Here is a 20,105-nt window from a genome sequence, read left to right on the forward strand (position 1 = left end):
TTGCGTTTGTTATTCACCATTGATTGTATTCAAAAATCCCACAAACTAAAATCTTATTAATTAAAATTCTCATACAATATGCAATATAACACTGAATCATAGTCAAACTAATTTTTTAATACAAACAGAAGGTTTAGTGACATGGTCGAAGATGAACAGAAACTTACTGTTTCCACTTCAATGATTAACCAATGGTTTTGATGTACTTAAAATTGCAGAAGATGAACAGTGGATATCATGGTCAATAGTTTTCATCTTTTTAAAAAATATTTCCTTTTTCATTTGATTCACTTATTAAATTGTTTCCTTTATTAATTTCATTTTCCTAATATTTCCTAATTTAAATTTTGTTTTCAAATAATATTCTGAACATTTAATGTAATATTTTATATGTGATTATTATAATATTTATGTAGTTAGGAAGGAAAATGAATAATATGTGGGGGGATAATATGGTAAAAATGTACTTTACAAATCTTTTAAAATCTTAATAGGTTAGTTTAGTTGTTTCTAATAAATTCTAGGTTATTGTAGCAAATCTTGGTGCGCAAATAACTTTGTTGACCATTGTCAATCAGTTAACCGTTGTTCACTTTTATAATCTTTTTATAACGGAAAATTACCTATAATAATACATAAAAATTCCCTTTCATTGCTCTGCGAAAATCCTTCATAGAAGACAAACACAAATTCGTTGTTTCTTTAATTGTAGACGCAAAACTTAACTAAATCTTCGTCTCACGAGAAGCAGCGCATGCTTAGGTTCATTTCATATAACCTTAACTAAGGCGAAGAAAAAAAAAATGTTATTTATTATTAAAAAGAAATTAAAGATGATATATATATATACTAGGCGGTTACTTATGCAATACGTAGATAATATATACTTTTGAATGTTTATATGTTTATATTACTTTGTTACTATGATAAAATCATATATATATATATATATATATATATATTGGGTAAAAACAAAAATCATATATATATATACATATATAACAGCAAATTAATCATTTTTTGTTTTTTGAAATGTTGAATAGATATTAACAAGAAAATAAGCAAAACATATGTAAAATATGAACAAAACTTAAGTAAAATATTTTTATGTATGTGTTTTTATAACAATAAAATAGCAACCTTGTGCTCCTTAAATTCCTCAATTGCTGAAGGATGAACATCCTTGGTAGTAGTATCATTGAGAATACTTTTAGTTTCTCTATGAATACTTGATTTCTCCATCTAAAGCATGGGAGCCTAGCAGTTCCCTGTATCTGAATAATGTGAAGAAGTAGAATCATTACAAGAGACATATCAAATTAAAAATGCAAAGGCTTTTTAACATCTCATCACAACCACATAAAAGCTACAAGAAAGATTACTAAGTTTTATCTTGCACTCATAAAAATAAACCTATTATTTTGCTAATGTAATTTTCATTTTAATTTGTAGTCCAATACTTTTGTTTTTTAGTAATAAACAATTGAACCTTTGTTTATATTCCACATGAACCACATTCTTTTGTTTTTAATGTTGTTTTTTTCTTTCTCTTATATACTTTTCTTTAAAACAGTTATTTTCTCATCCATTATAAAATTCTAGAATTAATCCCTTAAATGTAAACTACATAGAACTTTTTATGATGATTTTATGACTTTCTGAAATTGCATGACTTCATACAGTATATTGTTTAGAAAGTAATTGTTTTTCCATGTGTTTTAAAGTAATTGATTTCCGTGTGTTTTGAGTATCCTTGTAACATAAATGAGCATAGTAATCAAGTATATATTAGCATAGATCTCATGGTATCGTTTGTTTGTTTGTTTGTTTAATAGTATTTTGTATTTCTAATGTTTTAGTAGAAGATTACATCACATGCTTAACCCTCATGATCAACAAACATGTTTTAGTTCTTTTTGTAGGTTCTAGGGATCAACCTTCTTAAAGAAAAAAATAATTTGGTCATCAATTGATATCGAATATTAATCTTAATAAAGATAAATTATCACCTTTTATCATTTGTTTTTTGAAATATATCTTGGTTTTTATGTATTTCAACCGGTAAAATAATATATTTGTAAAAGATTGATAAATTAATTATTAATTTTTCTTCATATATATGTTGAATAATTTTGATATTTGTTTGGTTTACAATTTCTCTTGTTTAACCTATCGATTTTGTTATATTTTTGTGCTAAACCTTTTTTAATTGAAAATGGATATTCTCGTGGGAGATGATTATTTTAGTCTCACTATAAGCAAATCATCAAATATTACTGGTACGTGCGAATTGTGAAGCGTGCGAGGGATTCAAAGTCCTAAAGTAGCGGGTAGAGATGTTAATATGGGCGGCCCTGACCCGTTTAGACCCGGCCCTTTTAGACCCTGCCCGTTTAATGTAAAAAAAAGTCATACCCGTTTAATTATGTACCCATTTAAGCCCTGTCCCATTAACACCCCTTAAATTTATATCGACCCGTTTAGTTAATGGATGTCCCATGTCCCGATTATACTGGTATTTATTTATTTTTTAATTAAATAATTAATTAAGTTCAATAATACTACAATAAAATAATTTGAGTTAAAAAAAAAAAAGCTTCCACCATCGAAGAACTTCGATGTGCTTACCAGTCACCACCACCATCATCACCTCCGCAAAAGTAGATCTACTAAGAATATGAAAACTATAAAATTCAAAACTGTTACGCTCGTATGATGAGGCGGTGATTGGAGATAGAGGCGGCGAGGTCGGAGATAGAGGCGGTGATGTTAAAGTACAACCCTAAACTCAACGACAACGTTTCGCAGAAAAAACAAAAACTCAGAAAAAAAAAATTAAACGGGCTACCCATTTATGTTTTATCAGACCCGTCACGCCCGTGGATTTAAACGGGCTTACCCGTTTAAAACCCGTTTATTTTATAGTGTTAATAAACGGGTCACGGGTCTAATTTTTTATAACAGTACCCGTTCGGCCCGCGGGCTCTGAGCCCACTTTAACATCACTAGTAGCGGGAAACTCGTGAAAAGAAAAAAAAATCGTTAGCGTTAAATCAAAGAGGCGCCTTTACCAGATCTAAAAATATCCAAAATTGGGGCTTTAGGGTTTATAAAGAACACCCCCAAAAACTCAAATCCTCAATCTTAGTACAATCTCAAATTCTCAATCAATGGACAAGTACGAGAAGCTCGAAAAGGTCGGTGAAGGAACCTACGGTAAAGTCTACAAAGCAATGGAGAAAACCACCGGTAACCTCGTCGCTCTGAAGAAGACGAGACTCGAGATGGACGAAGAAGGTATACCACCAACGGCACTTCGTGAGATCTCTCTTCTCCAGATGCTTTCTCAATCAATCTACATCGTTCGTCTCCTCTGCGTCGAACATGTTCTTCAATCCAAAGACTCCTCGATCTCATCCTCACCGTCGTCTCCACCTGTTGTTGTTACTCACTCTCCCAAATCAAACCTCTATCTCGTTTTCGAGTATCTCGATACTGATCTCAAGAAGTTTATAGATTCTCATAGGAAAGGTTCGAATCCTAGACCGCTTGAGTCTTCACTTGTGCAGAGGTTTATGTTTCAGCTTTTGAAAGGTGTGGCGCATTTTCATAGCCATGGTGTGCTTCACCGTGATCTTAAACCGCAGAATCTTCTTTTGGATAAGGATAAAGGGATTCTTAAGATTGCTGATTTGGGTCTTAGTCGTGCTTTTACTGTGCCTCTTAAGGCTTATACTCATGAGATTGTTACGTTATGGTATAGAGCTCCTGAGGTTTTGCTTGGTTCTACTCATTACTCTACTGCTGTTGATATGTGGTCTGTTGGTTGCATATTTGGTTAGTGCTCTATCGTGATTTTGATATACCCTTTTGAATCCGTCTTTGTTCTGCTATTTTTGCGTTATTGATGTTTGCCACTTTTTTTTGCAGCTGAGATGATTAGGAGGCAAGCTCTCTTCCCTGGTGATTCTGAGTTTCAGCAGCTGCTTCATATTTTCAGGTATTTGCTTCATAGTTTTGATGCCTAGGAATCAGTCTAGCACCTTAGTTCATTAGGTTCAGTTCTTGTGAACTTATTTAGAACATAGGGACTCTCTAGTATCAATCTAATGTGTATCTTAGAACATGGTTTTGTTTTGGGTTCTGGAGATTCCTAGGAACACCAACTGAGCAGCAATGGCCGGGTGTAATGGCATTGCGTGACTGGCATGTCTATCCAAAGTGGGAATCGCAAGACTTATCACGTGCTGTTCCATCTCTATCTCCTGAAGGAATTGATCTTCTCACGGTAATGCTCTTCGTAAATATGACCATTGCTGGATTTTTCTGTGGCCTAAGATTCTCTTGCATACTTGATCTCTTTACTCTTTAGTCAGATTCTTTCTGTTGGGGTTCCTAGTTGATGATAATTTGTTTGAAACTTTTGATCAAATGCAGCAAATGCTGAGGTACAACCCAGCTGATAGAATCTCAGCAAAAGCAGCTATGGATCATCCCTACTTTGACAGCCTTGACAAATCTCAGTTCTGACCTCTGGCAATTTGCAAGCTTGTATTACCCATCAGCCTTCTCTCTGGAGTTTTGAAGCTGATGGCTCAAATTCCTTGTCACCACCATCATCTTGGAGTCTTATTCTGTGTGTTTAAGAGAGATTTGTACTTATACAAAAGAAACTGAACAGCTTGTTTGTCCAATTGAAGAGAATGCAAATGTGTTATTTGCTGCTACGTTATAACCACAATTGCTATTCAAATAGACAAGTAAATTACAGATCACATGGTATTACACAATTGAGAAAACAGAACAAGATACAGAGATCTCCAAAGCTGATAAATGTAAACCGCTGATACATGTATGTTTTATTCATGTGAGCGGTTATGTCTTCTTCCAAAGCCTCAACAACCACACTTTTCCTTTGCTTGGAGTTCCCCAAACCATTACTATTGCACGCCTCTTCCTTCTGAGGGACATTACTTGCTTTTATTTTAGCTAAGCATTTACTAGTTAAGATATATTGCTTATGTTAATCGACTCCGCAGCATAAACAACCAAAATTACGACAATGTCAAGAAAATCAGACCACGCTGAACAGTTTCATATAAGGTTTCTTGATTCAAGTCTGCTTACCATTTCCTTCCATCTACTGATCTTCGGTAATCTGCTTTGCAGTCTCAGATGATCAGATCATGGATCGCTTGTTAATATTTGGACAAATGACAATATCAAATTTGTAAACCAATCTCTTAAATTTAATATTTTAAGTAGTCAAATGATCATACTAGTGTACATAAATGGGGAGCCAAATTCCCCCCAAATATTTGCTGCTTCATTACAACCACAATTGCTGCTCAAACACAAAGTAAATTACAGATCATATTACACAGTTGAAAAACAGAACAAGATACAGAAACTTCAAAGCTGCTTAATGTAAAGAAACAAATGACGGGTAGCTTCAATTAGACCAGACATGGAGAAGGCCGTGTCTGTTTCCTGTGTATATTTGGTTCCGCTCTTCGTCGTAGAAGAGAGCGGTTATGTCTTCCAAAGCCTCAGCAACCACACTTATCCTTTGCCTGGAGTTCCCCAAATCACTACTGCTGCTGTCTTCTTGCTTAGGAGGGCCATTATTTGCTTTTATCTTAGCTAAGCATTTACCAGTCAATATATTGCTTATGTTAATTGACCCCGCTGCATAATCAACCAAAATCACAACAATGTCTCAATAGCACAACAAAAATCATACAGAGCATTTCTATAATGAGGTTTCTTGATATAAAAGAGTGGATGATGAGTCTGCTTACCATTTCCTTCTATCCACTGTTCTTCGGTATCTGCCTTGCAATATGAGATGATCAGATCCTGATCGCTTGTTATGTAGATGTTGTTTGTGTTACAGTCTGGATGCCAAAGAAGATGATCTTCAAACGAGGTCACAAGCTCTCCGCGGAAATTCCACACAGAGACATTACGGTTCCGGAATGTTAGAAACAACTGGTTCTCATACAAAAATATGAATGCTGATGGTGTCATGAACTCAGTTCTGCTAACTTCTATCAGCTCAGCATTTCGAACCTTTTAAGAACATAAAGAAAACTCTATTAGAAACATAAAAAAAAGCAAATATATAAAGCAGCTTGAACCAAGAACAAAAAAACACTCACGTCAAGTATTTGGAGATTCTCGTTCTCTTGCTTAACTAGAAGCTTTTCATTGAATTGTTCAATGAAATCAACTTTCTTGTTTCGGTGAAGCAAATGATTGAAGGACTTGAGAACCGTGCCATCTTCGATTGATAGAATCTTCAAAGGAACATGACTCGCAGCTCTCTTGAAAATCAACAGCATTATCCCTGGACTGGTGCAAGTAAAAATAGATGCACAAGTTATAGAGACAAGTCTTCAATCCCAATCAAGAAAACACTATGAATCAACTCACTTCCGCATTTGTAAACGAGACACATAGAAAGATGTAGAAAAGTCACCTGATCTTAATCTCCTGAACATTTTTGTCCGATATCGAATACAGCAAGGCATAGTTTTTCAGATCAAACACCTTGTAAACACTGCAGAGCAAGACTGTGGCTCAGTTGGGGGAACTTCAATTCAACACATTTTGTGTAATGAAGACAAGAGAAATACCTATCCTGTGCAGAATATGTCAGCACCTTCCCATTAACATCATCAAACTCAACAAAACCTGGCCACTTTAGTGACTCAGATTCAAAAAGAGCAAATCCTGCGTCTGCTTGACCCCTCAGAATATATCTAACAGTACCCCAAAAAAAAAAACATTACTTTCACAAGTCTGAGAACTAATAACTTAAGAAGATCATGACAACAAACACATAACAGTAAGTAGACATACTCGATTCTAGTGGATCTGCATTTCAAAGAGCTGTAATTGTCAGAGGCGTAAACAGAAACAGTGATGAGAGAGTCATTGTTCTTATTGTAGAACAAACTCCGGATGACTTCATCAGGACTAACATTTAAAAAGCAAACCCTTTTATTCGTATCTGCAATTACATAAAAAACACAAACTCCAATCAAAAATCACAGTGACACAACAACAAACCAAAGAGAAAGAGTTAGGTGTTAGTAAGTAAGTACCTCTGCTAAAAGAAGCACAGACACCAGAATGAGTAAGAGTAAAGACAATGTCACGAGCAGCAACAATCTCAATAACTTTGCTTCGTTTCAACAAGTTAGGTAATGAAACTAAACAGTACCCTTTAGGATCGTGCGTATCATATTGCTCCTGAATCCAAAAACCCAACAAAAAAGATTCAGACTTTGGCGGAGTTGGGAGAACCAAATTAACCGAAATCGAAGAAAATCAGAAGAAGATGATACAACATACCACGAGACGCATGTTGCGGAATCTCTCTTGAGCGGTGCTTATTGAGAAAGCTCGATCCATACGAGACGAGATTTCTCGGCGTTGAAGCTTTTTAACGCTGTTGACGAATCCATCGGGACGAGACCTCTTCTTGGCGACAACTCTTCTACCGCCGCAAGGTCTAGGGTTTGCTATGATTCTTCTTCCTTCCATCATCAAATCAAATCAAATCAAATCAATTCCAAAAGTGATGATGAAGAAGGGTCTGTGTAAAACTGTTGTTGCCAACAACAACAGCCAACTAAAGGCTCCAAATGGGCTAATCTGAATCTATGGGAATTAAATTGGATTTTATCATAAGAACAAAATAGTTTAGGTTCATGACATTTTTCTGAATCTATTATAATGTGACAATTTTTTTTTTTTTTTTTTTTTTGCCTCTTTCTATAAAGTTTAATTTTTTTAAGGGCTTTAAAAAGTGTAGGAAGCTTTAGGTGTGTGTATGTCTCGGTGAATCGACATATACTGGAAAAAAAAAACTATGTTTATGCGGTTTTTGGCATCAAATCTTGAGTACAATGAAGAAAAAACAGTTTTGGTCATGTAACTTTACAACTTAGGATCAATTTTTTTAACACAATTTTTGTATCAAATCATGATTTACAATTTGGGGCAAAATTCTAATTTTATAAATTTTATGCCAAAATCATAATTTAGCGCTAATATATTATTTACGCGGTTTTCAAATTTTAGTTTTGGGTTCGAAATTTTTTCTTTATCGACAAATTCTACCTACGCAATTTTATATTAATAACGTTAATTTTTTAGTTTTTGATATTATATCACGCTATTTTATCGGAAATATAGGAAAAACAGAGAAATGATTTTTTTTTTAATTTACTATTGTAGTGTATCCCAACTAGTTTTGGTAATTTTGGCCAATAATCACAAATTTTGATCTCCAACTTAATAAACTGATGATTTTGTGCTTTTGCATCAAAACTTGGCTATGTAATTGCGGTGCAAATATAATAATAGCAGTATAAGTTTTGTATGAAATTAAGATTGTAAACCAAAATATTGTTTTTCTGCTTTCAAGAAGATGAAAAATAGATGATAGTACTTGTTTAAGTTCAAAATCTCTATTTTAAAATGATTTTGCAATTCCACTATTTAGATATAATTGTGGAACTATAAGCAAAAATAGATGATAGTACTTGGTTAAGTTCAAAATCTCTACTTTAAAATGATTTTGCAATTCCACTATTTAGATATAATTGTGGAACTATAAGCCGTTCAAGACAGGCATCTTAGCTGCATCAAATCTCTAAATGCGTTTTTCGACTCCCAAGTCTCTTCTTATGAAATCAAAAGGGCTTAATAACCGAGCTTAGCTTAAGATTTACTTCACTCCATCCGAGGCTTTCTTTTTCATTTCCCATGTAAACAAGTGTTGTACTTACTGTAGTTGATATTTTTAGCTAAATCGGTCTTGGTGGCCTTCAACAGCTCCTTCATTACTGGAGTGCAAGTCCTTTTATTAAATTCTAGTTTGACCAAAGCACAAAATTTGATATTAATAATAGACTAGTAACTCCTTGTAGCATTTATGTTAAAGAGTATTTGTATCAAATCATTTTAGTAACAAAATTAGACATTTATTTTGCTGGTTAACATGACATCAAATCATGACCGACAAAATTATAAAATATAGCCGACTTAATCATCATATTTCATCAGCCTCTACCAAAGCCATCATTGTTGATTCGTCTCTAAAAATATCCATCGACAATTGCATTTTTGTAGTCCCAAAGGCCAAAAGTTTTTTATAAACTATCTCTGTCTTTTTTTTTTCTTTTTTCTTTTTTTGCACTAAAGGTTGTCTCTGATCATGTGTACATTTAGGAAGGAACACAATGCATAAATTACATAACAAAAAGTAACTAATATACACGTAAATTTTAAACCGTAAAAAAAAAAGAGGAAAATTCAAGATCTAAACATTTGGTCAAGGATGATGGTCAATGCCATGGCCACACGAGGCTCCATCTCCGATTCAACTATAAGTTTAAACACATCTTTGCCAAAGGCAACTCCTCCGATCACCGTCTCTTTCCTCTTGATCTCCGCTGTTTTCTTCTTGTTCCTCCTCTCGTCCAATATTTTGCAGCTTCTTTGACTGTATGATCCTTCTATCTCGTACAATACCGTCCTCTTTGAGCTAACCCACGCCAAGGTCCTCCGGTTTGTTATTATGTTAACGTTCTTTCTTGCCGTCAATATCGGGTCTCTCTCTGTTTCTCCATCGTATACCATCCAGCAATCTCCAAGACTCAACTTCTGTTCAATTCAATTAACAAGAAAAAGCAAATTCAAGATTAGTTTCATAATAATTTTGATGGACACCACTAGAAATGTCTTAAATCATGACAAGAATATCAAGAAAATGAAAAAGTACCTTGCGGCGGACGGAGAGAAGGGGTAGACCGGAAGCGTCCATAAGGACGATGTTGTCTCTAGGACAATTCATGTAGTTGTCGACTCTAAAGACAAGCTCTCCATTGGCGTTGTAAACTGTGAATCCGTCGCAGTTGAAGAGAAGGGACTTCTTCCACACCGTTAAAACAGCGGCTGCTTTACTATCACACAAGCTCACGTCGCATGTGTTTGGGAATTTAGGGTGAACTTTTGTCATCTCTCTCTTTTGATTATTCTTTGTTTCTATGTGTGTTTGATGATTGTTGTTGTTGGAGAAGATGAGTTGATGTTGTGTATGTGGGAATAATGAGAAGAGGTGTTTGCGTGTTTATTTATACAAACGTAGAAAAAGAGAATGAGGTGCTCAAATGAAAAAGAATGGTCTCTCATCTTCTTGTTTTCCACTAGAGAGTTGTCCTTGTCAGTCTATTACTATAAGATATCTTCTCTTTAATTTTTTAGGTCCAAAATTTTTCTTTAAAATGCATTAATGTAAATTAATGGATTGATTCCTTTCTATAATCAAATATTATTATAATAACGGTTCTGCATTTCACCTAAACTCCAACAAAATATTATAACGAAACCTTGTTGTTTGAATCTTGTTCTGACCAAATATTGGCCCTACAAAATAGCTTATGGTCTCACGTATAATATAAATCTGACACAAAACACTACTAGTTTTCATATGCTCTAGTTTTAAAAGTAACTTTGCAGAAATTATATATTGTTGGCAATTGCTTTTTTTAAAACAAAAAAACTAAATCGATTTATTCAATTAATGCAAAATAGAAAGATGTTTTAAAATATCACGGTTTTATTAACAGGCTCTTTTCAATTACAAAATGGTATTTCGGAAATTTTTCTCTCGTATATATTTATTTTTTTGTACTTTTCTACACAAAAACAGTAGTATTTATTTTACTTTTCTCTTGTATTTTCTTTTATCATTTTTTTCTAAACATTTCTCTAATCTTTCTCTCTTTGCCGATATTACAACTTTTTATAATCAAAAGATGATGAGAAAATTATTGTCTACTGTCTAGCTACAAAAAAAAAAAAAAAAGAATCTAACCTACGGGCCATAATCCATCGACATTTCCAGTGTGCATCTTTTTAATATAATGGGGAAAGCTGAGAGTCTCTAATGTTTTTTCATTTCCTATTTCTGCAGGATTTATCGCATTATTCTCCAAAAATACAACCGAAAGTATTTTATTTGTATCTTTTTTTTCAACAACAGACTACATGTGTGTCTGAACCGAAAGTAATATATGATTTAAGGCCAAAAAAAGAAAGAAAGAAAGTAATACATTTATACTCTCTAAGATAAAACCTGAAAACCATATCATATGTATATATAATAGTATTGTTGATATATTAAGTTTTTGAAGATCACTTTGTGGATCAAAGTTCACGCAGGTGTCCCAATTCTAATATTTCTGGTCATCATGATGACTCTTAGTCCAATCATATTATGAACATCCGATAACATATTTTTAATAGCTAGCCAATCAAGCTTTGAATTAATATTATTACCATGGACGTTGTTGAGTCGAGAAAAAGGTAATCTAGTAGAGGAGGATAAGAACGAGTGGATAGCATATATTACACATTAAAACTATAATCATTTCAAACATTGACAAGAAAATATAACCGAGTTAAAAAAATCGAGTTTTGAACCAATCTTTGGTTTTAAGATTTTTTTTAATATCATATGATGAAAGGAGGACCACCACTATATATCATGATTATAAATAATTTAAACATTAGGGAGGTGTGTGGCTGAAAAGCAATTAGCGGTGGAGAAGAAAAATAAAACCATCCCCAACGAAAATTCCCACTAAAGATTTTTTTTAAATAACTTAGAAAATATCATATTCTATTTTTCATTATGATATTTTTCCACGTCCATTGTGTTATAATAATGAATGTTCCACTTACGTTGACCTTATTAATTTTTTCTCAAGCTTTCGTTATCTATCGTCTGTTTATAATAGCAAAAAGATTATTGCGGTTTATGCGTCATATGTACACAAAAAAAGAGTTGATTACGACCTTTGAGATGGTATGAGACGTCGTCCCCCCACTTTCATTAAAACAAATGGATTGACGATTTACGCGCTGCATGCACTTTGATGAAAGAATATGTTCTCTCTTTAATATATTACAGATGTAGTACAACCTAATAACTCCTGTCTTCCTAACCAAATCTGATTCCTCTCACTCTCTCTATATGTACCAATCTTATTCCTCAGCTTAGCTTTTAGTGTTTCATATGCTCATTTTTGCATCTTACTAACCTCGCCCGTCAACATCAAATGGGTGTGGTACAGTATGTGAATGAAGGTTTTCTAAGTTAATTCTTTAACTATGACTATGAGACATTTGATTCCATTTCGACGAATATAATTGCATGCATGATTCCTGCAAATGATTCAATGAAGGTTTTGATTCCTGCATCAAGCAACAAAATGTTATTATTTTGTTGTCACATATATTGAGAACGACCGAGATTGTATAAAAACCGGGATCGAAATTTGATAATAGCTAACTTATCATTGGAGAGAAACGGTCAATTGGAAACATAGCTAATTTTTTTCCAAATCAGCAATGAAACTGCAGATACTGTCTGATAGATAATCCTTCATATAAGACCTGATGGTTTTTGTTTTTGGTTTCTGAGAAGAAGGCTTTCTTGTTGGGTTTAGAATAGTTCCAAACATGTCTTCCTAGTCATCTATTGTTGAGACAAATGTGTTTCCCATCAGATGCGAATAAAGCAAAGGTTGGGCTCAGTGTTGTCCTAAGACCAGTAAATAACAAAAACCTGTGAGAACGTACTCTGTAAACTGGTTCAGTGAGAGAAGTAGATAGAAACTCTTATCGCCTTCTATTCTGGTACGTCACAAAAAGTAAAGAATAAAACAGAAACTACAATGACAAATTGGAAAATAACGCAGAGGAAAAGAATGGCACATCTCTTAGCCAAAAATCATATACAACATATCAAAGTTCTTCACATGCTCTCTCTTTTTTTTTTAATCATATCAAAGCTTTTCGAATCACCGTCATCACGTCACTTAAAATCATTTTGGTATTTGCTTCTGCTTGCTCTTCTTCCCCCTTCAGCATTTCTCCTGCAATGCCTTCGGGTTTATTGACCCAAAAATATGAGATGTTGCACTCTAAAATCTTTTCTTTGCGTGTGACCTTGCTTCTAAAGCATTGGCCGTGTGTAAACTACTTACTCATCAAGGATTCACGTTACAGTCACTCAAGAACCGATCTTCCCGATTCAGATGCTTTCTCCAATAGTTTTTGTACTTTGGGATTCCCACCTCAAGCCAAGGCTTCATGTTCCCGTTATAGTGCAATACGGCCGCGCTTTTTATGGCTTGGGCACTGACGTAGTGGTCATAACCAAGACCTGATAGTGCCCATTTGTCGTCAAGAGCATAAACTTGGTCTTGAAATGTAAGCAAGCTTGCCTGCAATGCTATTGCTTCACTCGACTCATCTCCACCACTCATCTGCTGCAAATAAAAAAAGGAAGTCATCGCACAGAATCACTCAATTATCTCTTAAAAAAAAGTTTTTTTGTTCTCTAGAAAACTGACCTCTTTGTAAAATTTCCGGTAGGTTTCTGAAACACCTAATTCCCTCCATCTAGTAAGATCAACAAGATTCAAACCAGACATCCAGAGGCAAGCATTGGTATCAAAACTTCCTCTCTTGAGACTTTTTAGCTGACCCAATCTCACAGTGCACGACTTCACAGCGCCATTCACTTTCCCTTCCATATCAAGGTCCCAAAGGGGAGACAAATCTCGCTGGACTACAACGTCATCATCCAGAATCACAACCTTCTTCAATTTGTCAAATAATTTGGGAAGCAGATAGTGAGATTGAGAGAAAAGGGATAAGTAGTGTGTTCTATTCTGTTGGGAAACACGGAACTCCGCAGGCAAAGACAATTTCATATCAGAATCATCCAGCTCGAGTTTTTCAATGTTCAATACTTGAATAGTTGATTGTTTGCAGGGATTCCTAACAAACCATTGTGTCATTGCAAAGTAATTCTGCTCGTCTGTCAGTACATGGAAAACCAAGTTTTTACTGCCCTGAAACATCAATAACCAACCAAGAATTAGAAATCAGAGATTAATGACTGCAAGAAAATACAATTACTAAGTAACGAAAACTGATTTAGTACATACCCTTGCGTATAAAACCGTTGAATTGATCACAACAGACGACGCAAGTATATTATCGGAGATGATAACAAAGTGAAGCAATGAGGGATCTGAAAACTTCTCACTAATTGGATCCTCAAGTGAAGCTGACTTGAAATGTTCCACAGTTAGTCTCATTGACAAGCAATGAAGACTCTTAGGCATTGTATGTACTGCAAGCTGGTAGAGGAACACGCTCTGTTTCATGTGGAAACTAGCTTCATCCTCGGTCAAATCAAGGATCTGTCTCAATTTCTTGTCAACATTGTTACAGTCGACTGGAAAAGATTTTGCCTTTGCAATTACAGCTTCCATCTTCTGCAACTTTTTCTCAACCCTGCACAACAGCGGAAAGAAATACCCAATAAGTACAGTCAAAGGAAAATAGCAGAGGATTCTACACATAAATGCTTCTACTGATAGAGAACAAACAACATACATATGGCATCCCTCCTATCATCTAGTACATTAGTTCATTAAATTTTATGTTGGTTTAAGATACTGGGACAGATAATGCTTCAAAATAGAAGTATTTCTGGGTGTGCTCCTCACTGAATAGGTGAGGAGAGAATGCTATGATAAATATTTTCTATAACACAAACCATCTGAAAGACCGAAAGCAAGTAAATCACTAGATAACAGGATGTCTAGACAAGCTAACGGAAAACTAGAAGAATTTCAAGTTACCAGACTCCAACCAAAATCTTTTCCACCAAGGAACTAACTTTCAGTACAAACATGATTAAGTACAAAATGATAGAGAACTTACTGTGGTGGAAGGTCAGCATCTTGTGAACTTACAATAAGAATACGCTCAAACTCTTGAATATTCTGTTTCATATCCCGAGTCAACTTGTCTTGAGAAGGCATTTTAGCAATACTTGGATAGTATGCCCTAGCAACAAATAGCTGGTCCTTCATTTGCTTCACCTTAGCATCTTTCATCGGTTCCTTATTTTCCTCCCTCCAGAGGCAGTAGCTCCCATATTTCATTTCACAAGTTCTCCAACTTTCATCAGCACTCGCTATTGTCCTCTGAACACCTTTATATGTGGCTTCAGTTTTTGTTTTCTGTTCACAGAATAAAGCAGAATAAGGTCAGCTTCAGACGATTGGCGAGAGATATACTACTACGGAAACTTAATCCAATTGTACATTTGCAGGGCTTGGGTTGGCAACAACAGTTGGGGACACTGGTAATCCTGCATATTTATCAAGGAACCAGACGTAAAATTGTAGATCAGAATAAAAATAAAATTATGGGAGAGGACTTTTCAAGGAAGTGACACTTGTAAAACAAACCTCTTTTTTCAGATACACTGCCGCTTCTCCCATTCATATCCCTGGCACCCACGTTTATGTCGTTTTTCTAACATGTGAAACAAGTAAACACAGTTACAAGCAGTTTAACCATTCCAAAACAAGGAACCGATTCTTCACCTCGCCCAAGACTAGTTGAGATACGTGACAATATTTCATGAAAGCATTTCATCGTTCTAAAGCTCAAGAGATAGTCAAATAGATAAAAAAAACATCATTCACCCATCTAAATTTTCTACCCGTTAAGCAAACATGACACTAAAAAAAACAACTGAGTAACTACAACCTCTTGATCTCTAGTTTGTTTGTTGGGCCAGAAAAGATGGTTAATAATGAAGCATCTTGCATAGCTATACATAATCAAACAGGCATCTAAGTTTTTTTTCTTCTATTGTTAACATTGACATCTAGCAGAAGTACTGTGAAAAACCTGACACACATATATTTTTTGCTAAATCAGGTTGATCAGATAGCTCTGTTATCTGCAATCAAACTACAAAGCCTATACAATTTTAACATCACTGAAAAGAGAAGATGAGAAACACTAATGCCACACATTTCTGACAGAAACATCCTTCAATAGTTGGAAAATTAAACACGAATAGACCAGATCTGAAATGTCTGTGTCAATTTGAGAGCATTGTATTAAGATAATGAATGACTTCCAACCATCATAAAGGCTTATTAAATCTAACGGGTACATGAAAAGATCTAAACTTTGTGTCAAAAACAACTAATCAATGACATCTCCATAGTACATAAATCCACACTGAAACAAGTGTGAAAAACTCAAATAGGAGGACCAACCTTGGGAAGCACTGGATTGATTTTTTGAAGAACCTCATCGACCCGTTCGGATACATCTCTCTGCAAAAGCAAGGTATAAAAAGCTGAGAAGCAGCAAAAAGACAAAAGAAAGAGAGAAGATATGGTATAACAAATGGGAATCGAATCGAATCAATCAAAGTAGAATACCTGAGTATGTTTGGTAGCATTGATTCTGGTAAAGCTCTCAAACTGATACCAAAAGAAGGGAAGATTCAGAACAATAAAAATCAAAAAAATTCACACACACGAATAAAGAAACGAGAATAATGCTTACAGAAGAAGCCGATTGAACAGTGACAAATCCTGAAAAAAAAAAAGTGAAAGAGAGAGATGAGATTAGATCTGGAAACAGAGATCGGGCAAAATAAAAACAAGCAAAGCGAAGCGAGTTGTGAGAAGGATATACATACCAGGAGAGTGAAAGCCATTGTGAAGACCGAGCAAGAAAGCAAGAGGAACAAGCATAGAGAGAATAACAAGTACCAAAACTCCAATAACCAGAACTTTCCACCGGCGTTTTCCTCCACCGCCACCACCAACTCCTCCTCCTCCACCGCCTCCGCCTTTCATATCCCCGATTTACAATTGAATGAAATGCCTCTTTCTTCAAATTACGAACGCATTGGATCCCCAAAAAAAAACGTTGGGTAAAAGATCTCTCTGTATCTATGTCTCTGTTCTCGATACACTCACAATCACAATCACACTCACGAGTAATAAATTCTCTATCTTTTTTGTATGTGTGTGTTTTGCAGAATGCAGAAGAACTATAATAAGTGTTTCTGCACTTTGCCCGATCGCATCGTCTCTCTTTCTTTTCTCCCCTTTCGCGTCTTGGAGGAGCAATAGAGAGAGAGACACACACATACACACACACACCTACACGATTACACACACAAAAACACTCTTTTTCCACACGTGTGACATTGTCTCTGCCGTTTGATTATTTAACCCACTTGCAAGATCTATCTCCAGATCCTAACACGTGTCTTTCTCACACGGTGGTGAGTTTTATTTATTTTAATTAATTTATTAGAGTCATCGTTTTTATATTGTCACTCTCGTTGAATCCTAAACTCCGGAATGCCCAGCGATATTTTTCAACGCAACTGGTGAATCTCTCAACCACCGTCTTTTCCTGTTTTCCGATTTCGTTTTTGTTAGTGAAAGAAGATGAATTTAGCTTTAAGTGAATAAGATGATTGTGGTAAAGCTCTTTTTGATAAGTCTCGTGAAATCTTTAATCTGTGCAACTTTGTTAAATGTGAATGTAATAAGAGAATTTAGCTCAAAGGATCAACTTGTGGTTTTTTTTTTTTTTTTTTTTAGCTTAGGCTGATCTGTTTAAGGTTCTCTTGACTGAGTTTGGAATCTTTCAATGATTTTTTTTTATATTTTTTTTTGTGTGTTTTAGGTGAATCAGTAGTGACTGTTCTTTTAGTTTCGAGCATGTTATTGGTCGCGAGGAAAGCTTTGGCCGCGGGGCATAGTAAGGCTATTCGTTTGACAACAAGGGAAGTTCATTACCTAAGCTCCATCTTAGTGTCTCCTCCACTTGTCTCCCTTGATTTGCCTGAAAATTGGATTCCTTACTCTGATCCTCCACCTCTTGCTTCTTTTGGTAATATTGTTCGTTCCATTTTCATGGCTGTATTTATATTACAAGAAATTTATCTAATTGTATGAGTTGACTTCTGAAGTTGTGTTTTTTTGTGTGTGTGTGTATATGCACTTATACAGAGACTGAACAGAAGACTGTGGTAATAGATGGTAAAGTTATAGCCGAGGAAATCAGAACAAAGATTATTAGTGAAGTTGGGAAGATGAAAAAGGCTGTTGGCAAAGTCCCTGGGCTTGCGGTTGTTTTGGTTGGCCAACAAAGAGACTCGCAAACTTATGTTCGCAACAAGATTAAAGCTTGTGAAGAAGCTGGCATTAAATCTGTTCTGGCTGAATTGCCAGAGGATTGTAGTGAATCTCATATTATCAGTGTCTTGAAAAAATTTAATGAAGACACGTCTATTCATGGAGTTCTTGTGCAGCTTCCTTTGCCCCAAGTATGTTTCACATTTTTTTTTGTGTGTGTGTGTGTAATATGAATCATGACATAGTGATGGGGATGTTAAGTGTTGTTGATGTCAAAGGTTAGTTCTATGTTAGGAGGTCAAGTAGTTATGTGTACTTGACCAATATGATTCAGATATTTTCATACATTTTTCTGTAGATTTGCTCAACTCATATATATATTCAAATCCATTAATTTTGTGCATGCTCGCTTGTTATAACATGTCTCATAGATCATGTACTCTCTGCATAACATATTTCCCTTTACGGTGTCCTTTATTATTGGTAGGCAAAGCATCTAATTAGAGAATGCGACAGAGCATCTGAATCATCTTACCTGTATAGATCTTTGTCAGGAGAGTGTTCTTGCATTTTGGTGTTTTTCTATATTTTTTATTCTTTCTCATGAGTACCATCAAGTAATGGAAGATATCTTGTACAGCATCTTGATGAATCAAAAATCTTGAATATGGTGAGATTGGAGAAAGATGTTGATGGGTTTCATCCATTAAACATGGGGAATCTTGCAATGAGAGGGAGGGAACCGCTGTTTGTATCTTGCACTCCTAAAGGCTGTGTGGAGTTGTTGATAAGAGCAGGCGTTGAAATAGCAGGAAAAACTGCTGTGGTGATTGGAAGAAGCAACATCGTTGGACTACCAATGTCTTTATTATTGCAGGTATTTATTAGTTTTTCATTATAGTGCAAGTCACTTGCAGCAAGTGAGTTCTTATGTTTTAGCATTTTGGGTTTTTGATTAACTATGCATTTGATGTCTTTCCTGAAATTCTTGGGTAGAGGCATGACGCGACAGTAAGCACGGTGCATGCGTTTACAAAGGATCCAGAGCACATTACTAGGAAGGCCGATATCGTGATAGCCGCTGCAGGTATACCTAATTTAGTTCGTGGAAGTTGGCTTAAGCCTGGAGCAGTTGTCATTGATGTTGGAACATGTCCGGTTGAGGTATTTCCAGTATTCCGAAATTGATCAAAAGTCTTATATCAATTTCCCAATGGTACAGAAAACTTGAAACTGAATGATTTTAGAGCTTAAATGAAGAGATCAAATGTTTTGCCTTGGGATTCTTATATTGTTGCTGGTTAGAGCTTGATGTCTTTTAATATTACAGGATAGTGGCTGTGAGTTTGGTTACCGTCTTGTTGGGGATGTATGTTACGAGGAAGCGTTGGGTGTAGCCTCGGCTATTACTCCCGTACCTGGAGGAGTCGGACCAATGACGATCGCCATGCTACTATGCAATACTTTGGATGCTGCTAAGCGGATATTCCTCTGATTATGGTATCTCCTGTCTATTACTTAATTTATTTTTTGAGAATATTAGATAGAAGATTCCATGTTTGTTGGAGTTGATCACAATCTCTTCTAATTTGAACTATAATGTTGCTTTCTTATATAGATCGCAGTTGATTCCATGGTTGATCCAAACTCATCAACGTCTTTAGCATCAAGTTCATGTTTGTGTTGATGCAATGTTGTTACTGTTTCATTGGCTTCTACAAGATGAGGAAACCATTTTAGTTATGAATGTTAATGGTAGTTGAATCATTGGAATAATGTTGGTCCTACTAAAAGCAGCTGTGGTAGGAGAGAAAAGTTGCGTATCACATCAAAGAATCAAAGGGAGATGACTCAGGCAAGAGGTGTCACATGAAGGATCACGAAAGATGTGCTTCCTTCAATATCTATCTCTACACGTCTTTCACTTTCACAACGTTGGCTTTATTAGTTTGGTTAAAATTCTGTTTTTTTCCGGTTTTATCAGTTTTTTTGTAAAACTCGAAAACCATAATCAAAATTATCTGCAATTCACTTTAATTA

General features: G+C 35.2%; 5 protein-coding genes across 11 annotated transcripts; 2 read left to right on the plus strand and 3 right to left on the minus strand.

The window, feature by feature from the left end:
* Positions 1-2,934: 2,934 nt before the first annotated feature.
* Positions 2,935-4,775, plus strand: LOC104792667 (cyclin-dependent kinase B1-2). The gene is made up of 4 exons (XM_010518864.3): positions 2,935-3,837; positions 3,931-4,000; positions 4,150-4,288; positions 4,438-4,775. The coding sequence occupies exons 1-4, from the start codon at positions 3,171-3,173 to the stop codon at positions 4,528-4,530; spliced, it is 969 nt and encodes a 322-aa protein (XP_010517166.1). The 5' UTR covers positions 2,935-3,170; the 3' UTR covers positions 4,531-4,775.
* Positions 4,776-5,227: 452 nt separating this feature from the next.
* Positions 5,228-7,855, minus strand: LOC104792668 (uncharacterized). The gene is made up of 8 exons (XM_010518865.3): positions 7,360-7,855; positions 7,110-7,257; positions 6,865-7,015; positions 6,639-6,764; positions 6,482-6,562; positions 6,162-6,354; positions 5,802-6,072; positions 5,228-5,688 (listed from the first exon to the last, which is right to left on the minus strand). The coding sequence occupies exons 1-8, from the start codon at positions 7,552-7,554 to the stop codon at positions 5,453-5,455; spliced, it is 1,401 nt and encodes a 466-aa protein (XP_010517167.1). The 5' UTR covers positions 7,555-7,855; the 3' UTR covers positions 5,228-5,452.
* Positions 7,856-9,238: 1,383 nt separating this feature from the next.
* Positions 9,239-10,222, minus strand: LOC104792670 (protein LURP-one-related 8). Its single transcript, XM_010518867.3, has 2 exons — positions 9,797-10,222; positions 9,239-9,678 (listed from the first exon to the last, which is right to left on the minus strand). The coding sequence occupies exons 1-2, from the start codon at positions 10,031-10,033 to the stop codon at positions 9,328-9,330; spliced, it is 588 nt and encodes a 195-aa protein (XP_010517169.2). The 5' UTR covers positions 10,034-10,222; the 3' UTR covers positions 9,239-9,327.
* Positions 10,223-12,677: 2,455 nt separating this feature from the next.
* Positions 12,678-17,072, minus strand: LOC104699305 (putative galacturonosyltransferase 7). 6 transcript variants are annotated; one of them, XM_087453793.1, is made up of 11 exons: positions 16,610-16,977; positions 16,474-16,502; positions 16,347-16,388; positions 16,179-16,238; positions 15,354-15,420; positions 15,207-15,253; positions 14,821-15,122; positions 14,037-14,388; positions 13,437-13,940; positions 13,068-13,349; positions 12,678-12,956 (listed from the first exon to the last, which is right to left on the minus strand). In XM_087453793.1, the coding sequence occupies exons 1-10, from the start codon at positions 16,767-16,769 to the stop codon at positions 13,071-13,073; spliced, it is 1,842 nt and encodes a 613-aa protein (XP_087309919.1). In that variant the 5' UTR covers positions 16,770-16,977; the 3' UTR covers positions 12,678-12,956; positions 13,068-13,070. The 6 variants fall into 6 exon arrangements, with proteins under 6 accessions (XP_087309919.1, XP_087309920.1, XP_087309917.1 ...); XM_087453794.1 differs by having other exon boundaries at positions 12,678-12,965; XM_087453791.1 differs by having other exon boundaries at positions 13,068-13,352.
* LOC104792671 (bifunctional protein FolD 1, mitochondrial) lies at positions 17,067-20,102 on the plus strand. Of its 2 annotated transcripts, none has more exons than XM_010518872.2 (7): positions 17,067-17,311; positions 17,614-17,820; positions 17,940-18,256; positions 18,706-18,942; positions 19,062-19,229; positions 19,396-19,565; positions 19,684-20,102. In XM_010518872.2, the coding sequence occupies exons 2-6, from the start codon at positions 17,649-17,651 to the stop codon at positions 19,558-19,560; spliced, it is 1,059 nt and encodes a 352-aa protein (XP_010517174.1). In that variant the 5' UTR covers positions 17,067-17,311; positions 17,614-17,648; the 3' UTR covers positions 19,561-19,565; positions 19,684-20,102. The 2 variants fall into 2 exon arrangements, with proteins under 2 accessions (XP_010517174.1, XP_087309922.1); XM_087453796.1 differs by having other exon boundaries at positions 17,257-17,406.
* Positions 20,103-20,105: the final 3 nt, after the last annotated feature.

Source organism: Camelina sativa, chromosome 6 (assembly GCF_030686135.1).
Source record: "Camelina sativa cultivar CO46 ecotype springtype chromosome 6, ASM3068613v1".
Classification (NCBI taxonomy): Eukaryota; Viridiplantae; Streptophyta; class Magnoliopsida; order Brassicales; family Brassicaceae; genus Camelina; species Camelina sativa.

What these genes read in the sequence shown, in the direction of transcription:
- LOC104792668 (XM_010518865.3), bottom strand. Translation starts at nt 7,554, where the DNA reads ATGATGGAAGGAAGAAGAATCATAGCAAACCCTAGACCTTGCGGCGGT. An exon ending in TGCAGATCCACTAGAATCGA is followed by an intron (nt 6,765 to 6,864) that starts GTATGTCTACTT and finishes GGGTACTGTTAG; the next exon opens with ATATATTCTGAGGGGTCAAG. An exon ending in AGAATCTCCAAATACTTGAC is followed by an intron (nt 6,073 to 6,161) that starts GTGAGTGTTTTT and finishes TGTTCTTAAAAG; the next exon opens with GTTCGAAATGCTGAGCTGAT.
- LOC104792670 (XM_010518867.3), bottom strand. Translation starts at nt 10,033, where the DNA reads ATGACAAAAGTTCACCCTAAATTCCCAAACACATGCGACGTGAGCTTG. An exon ending in TTCTCTCCGTCCGCCGCAAG is followed by an intron (nt 9,679 to 9,796) that starts GTACTTTTTCAT and finishes TGAATTGAACAG; the next exon opens with AAGTTGAGTCTTGGAGATTG.
- LOC104699305 (XM_087453791.1), bottom strand. Translation starts at nt 16,769, where the DNA reads ATGAAAGGCGGAGGCGGTGGAGGAGGAGGAGTTGGTGGTGGCGGTGGA. An exon ending in CTGTTCAATCGGCTTCTTCT is followed by an intron (nt 16,389 to 16,473) that starts GTAAGCATTATT and finishes TTTTGGTATCAG; the next exon opens with TTTGAGAGCTTTACCAGAAT. An exon ending in TCAATCCAGTGCTTCCCAAG is followed by an intron (nt 15,421 to 16,178) that starts GTTGGTCCTCCT and finishes TTCACATGTTAG; the next exon opens with AAAAACGACATAAACGTGGG.
- LOC104792671 (XM_010518872.2), top strand. Translation starts at nt 17,649, where the DNA reads ATGTTATTGGTCGCGAGGAAAGCTTTGGCCGCGGGGCATAGTAAGGCT. An exon ending in TCCACCTCTTGCTTCTTTTG is followed by an intron (nt 17,821 to 17,939) that starts GTAATATTGTTC and finishes GCACTTATACAG; the next exon opens with AGACTGAACAGAAGACTGTG. An exon ending in CAATGTCTTTATTATTGCAG is followed by an intron (nt 18,943 to 19,061) that starts GTATTTATTAGT and finishes ATTCTTGGGTAG; the next exon opens with AGGCATGACGCGACAGTAAG.
- LOC104792667 (XM_010518864.3), top strand. Translation starts at nt 3,171, where the DNA reads ATGGACAAGTACGAGAAGCTCGAAAAGGTCGGTGAAGGAACCTACGGT. An exon ending in GTCTGTTGGTTGCATATTTG is followed by an intron (nt 3,838 to 3,930) that starts GTTAGTGCTCTA and finishes TTTTTTTTGCAG; the next exon opens with CTGAGATGATTAGGAGGCAA. An exon ending in AAGGAATTGATCTTCTCACG is followed by an intron (nt 4,289 to 4,437) that starts GTAATGCTCTTC and finishes GATCAAATGCAG; the next exon opens with CAAATGCTGAGGTACAACCC.